This window comes from Limulus polyphemus, unplaced genomic scaffold, assembly GCF_000517525.1.
Source record: "Limulus polyphemus unplaced genomic scaffold, Limulus_polyphemus-2.1.2 Scaffold3448, whole genome shotgun sequence".
Classification (NCBI taxonomy): Eukaryota; Metazoa; Arthropoda; class Merostomata; order Xiphosura; family Limulidae; genus Limulus; species Limulus polyphemus.
Window position 1 is genome coordinate 33,293 of NW_013669058.1, and position 1,840 is coordinate 35,132.

At 32.9% G+C, this 1,840-nt stretch overlaps 1 protein-coding gene across 6 annotated transcripts in view; it reads right to left on the reverse strand.

The window, feature by feature from the left end:
- The window catches only part of LOC106469365 (protein expanded-like), a 57,280-nt gene that overhangs the window by 9,746 nt on the left and 45,694 nt on the right, over positions 1 to 1,840 (reverse strand). For all 6 annotated transcript variants that reach the window (XM_022397868.1, XM_022397866.1, XM_022397865.1 and 3 more), the window contains one exon: positions 363 to 534. In XM_022397868.1, coding sequence (XP_022253576.1) covers positions 363 to 534 — 172 coding nt within the window. The remainder of the gene's footprint in view (positions 1 to 362; positions 535 to 1,840) is intronic.

The window sequence follows — 1,840 nt, forward strand, 5'->3', positions numbered from 1 at the left end:
AACTGTGTCAGTTCTACAACAGCTTTCCATGGGAGAATTTAGTGATAGTACAGGGGAATGACCCACAACAATATGTAACTAGGGAAACAGCACTTTAGCCACATTTTAAATCCAGATATCTAGATTTTAAACCTGTAAACATTCCCAAACTTTCTTATCTGCAAGAATTTAGAAAATTTTATGAGATGAATAAGAAAATTCACTTTTCTGAACTAAAAGGAAAATAAATACTTTTGAAAGTAAAGAAAGAACAATTTCATTTTCAAAACCAAGCCAACATCAGTATATGTAGTGTACAATTCAGAATAAATAAATGTTGAATTGTTGAGTCAAAAAAAAACATTATAAAATACTGAACTGACCATCAAGTTTCAGTTTCTTCATTTCTTGTAACTTAGGCTGGATAACCATGCTAAATTGATGATTCAGTTTGCAGAGAAAAAGAATGTTTTTGGTTACTTCTTCGGAGTTGCCATAGTAGATGAACTTTCTACTTTTGTGTTGTCCAGGCATGATGATTTCAAACTTCTTTTTCTGAAATGACAGTTTACTATACAGTTAGTTAAGGTGATGATAGTTGTAAATGCTGGTTAAATACAATTCACTGTATATACAGTACTCAAGCTGCACCAGAATGCCGTTCCAGCAGTTACTTTGATAGCCTGAACAGCATTCCGACACATTTTGAAACCATTTTTGACAATAAACAAAAATGTTTTTACAGCAATCTATGTTCAAATTTGACATTATACACAAAGGCTTTAAACATTATGGTTCAATTAAAATAAAATGGTTAATGGTTTCTTAGATCCAACCATACTGTATTCTGCTTCTTTGTTGTCAAGTTCCCACAAACAGAAAAAATGCATGCTTCATAAATCTCAAAGGCAGATTTTACACAAAAGTCTTGCCCTAACCAAGATCTTCTTTGATCAATGCAGTAAAAATGAGCAAAGTTCTGTTTTTTTTAAGTACAGTATCAAAGTACGTGCGAAAAGAATTTAGGAAAATCTGACTTAAAAACCTTGAAAACATTTAGTTTTTTCTAGTTCATAGAGCAACAACAAAGGCTCTCTTGATTAAAACACTGTCTTTCTCTCTCTCCTCATAATTTTACTGGACCCAAGACAGCCCTATAGCTTTCTATGTGTTCCATAGGAATGATAAAATAATAAAAGTGTGCAGCCAAATATTATAAACAAACCCCAGAGGATTAAGGAAATAGGTGATCACTTTAAAGAAATATTTCAACACATAAAACAGAATGAAACATTATTTTTTTTTAATTTATTGTGTGTGTACACCGTACAACATTTTCCATACACAGGATTCAATTTGTATTTCCCTTTAGGCTCAATAAACCCTACATGTGTAAGGAGCAAATAAATAAATGTTCTATTCTTTTAACTGAACTAATACACACCACTGGTGAAGCAAACACCAAATCCGTACAGTATATACTTCTCTTTTTTGCATTCTATTACACCTGAAGTCAGACCCGCCAACAGGGGCCTCGGGAGGGGGGGCAACTGACTGCCCAGGGGCCCGGGTGATTGAAACCTGGTTATGCCGTAAAGCCCGCAAAGTATCTTTGGGCTATATCTTCATTTAATGATAAAACCATAATTTTTGGCTTTTCTCTGCATATAGACGCTTAATAAATTAAGAACGACTGAAATAATAATTTCAGTAATAATTAATATGTATTTGTTACTTTATAGATTTAATACATATTTGTTGTTACTTTATTAACGTTTTTATGCTTATACTGTAAGGTAAAAACGGCTGCTGTTATGATTTTATCTGGTTTACGAGCTAGTTGCGGTCCTAATTTAGGATC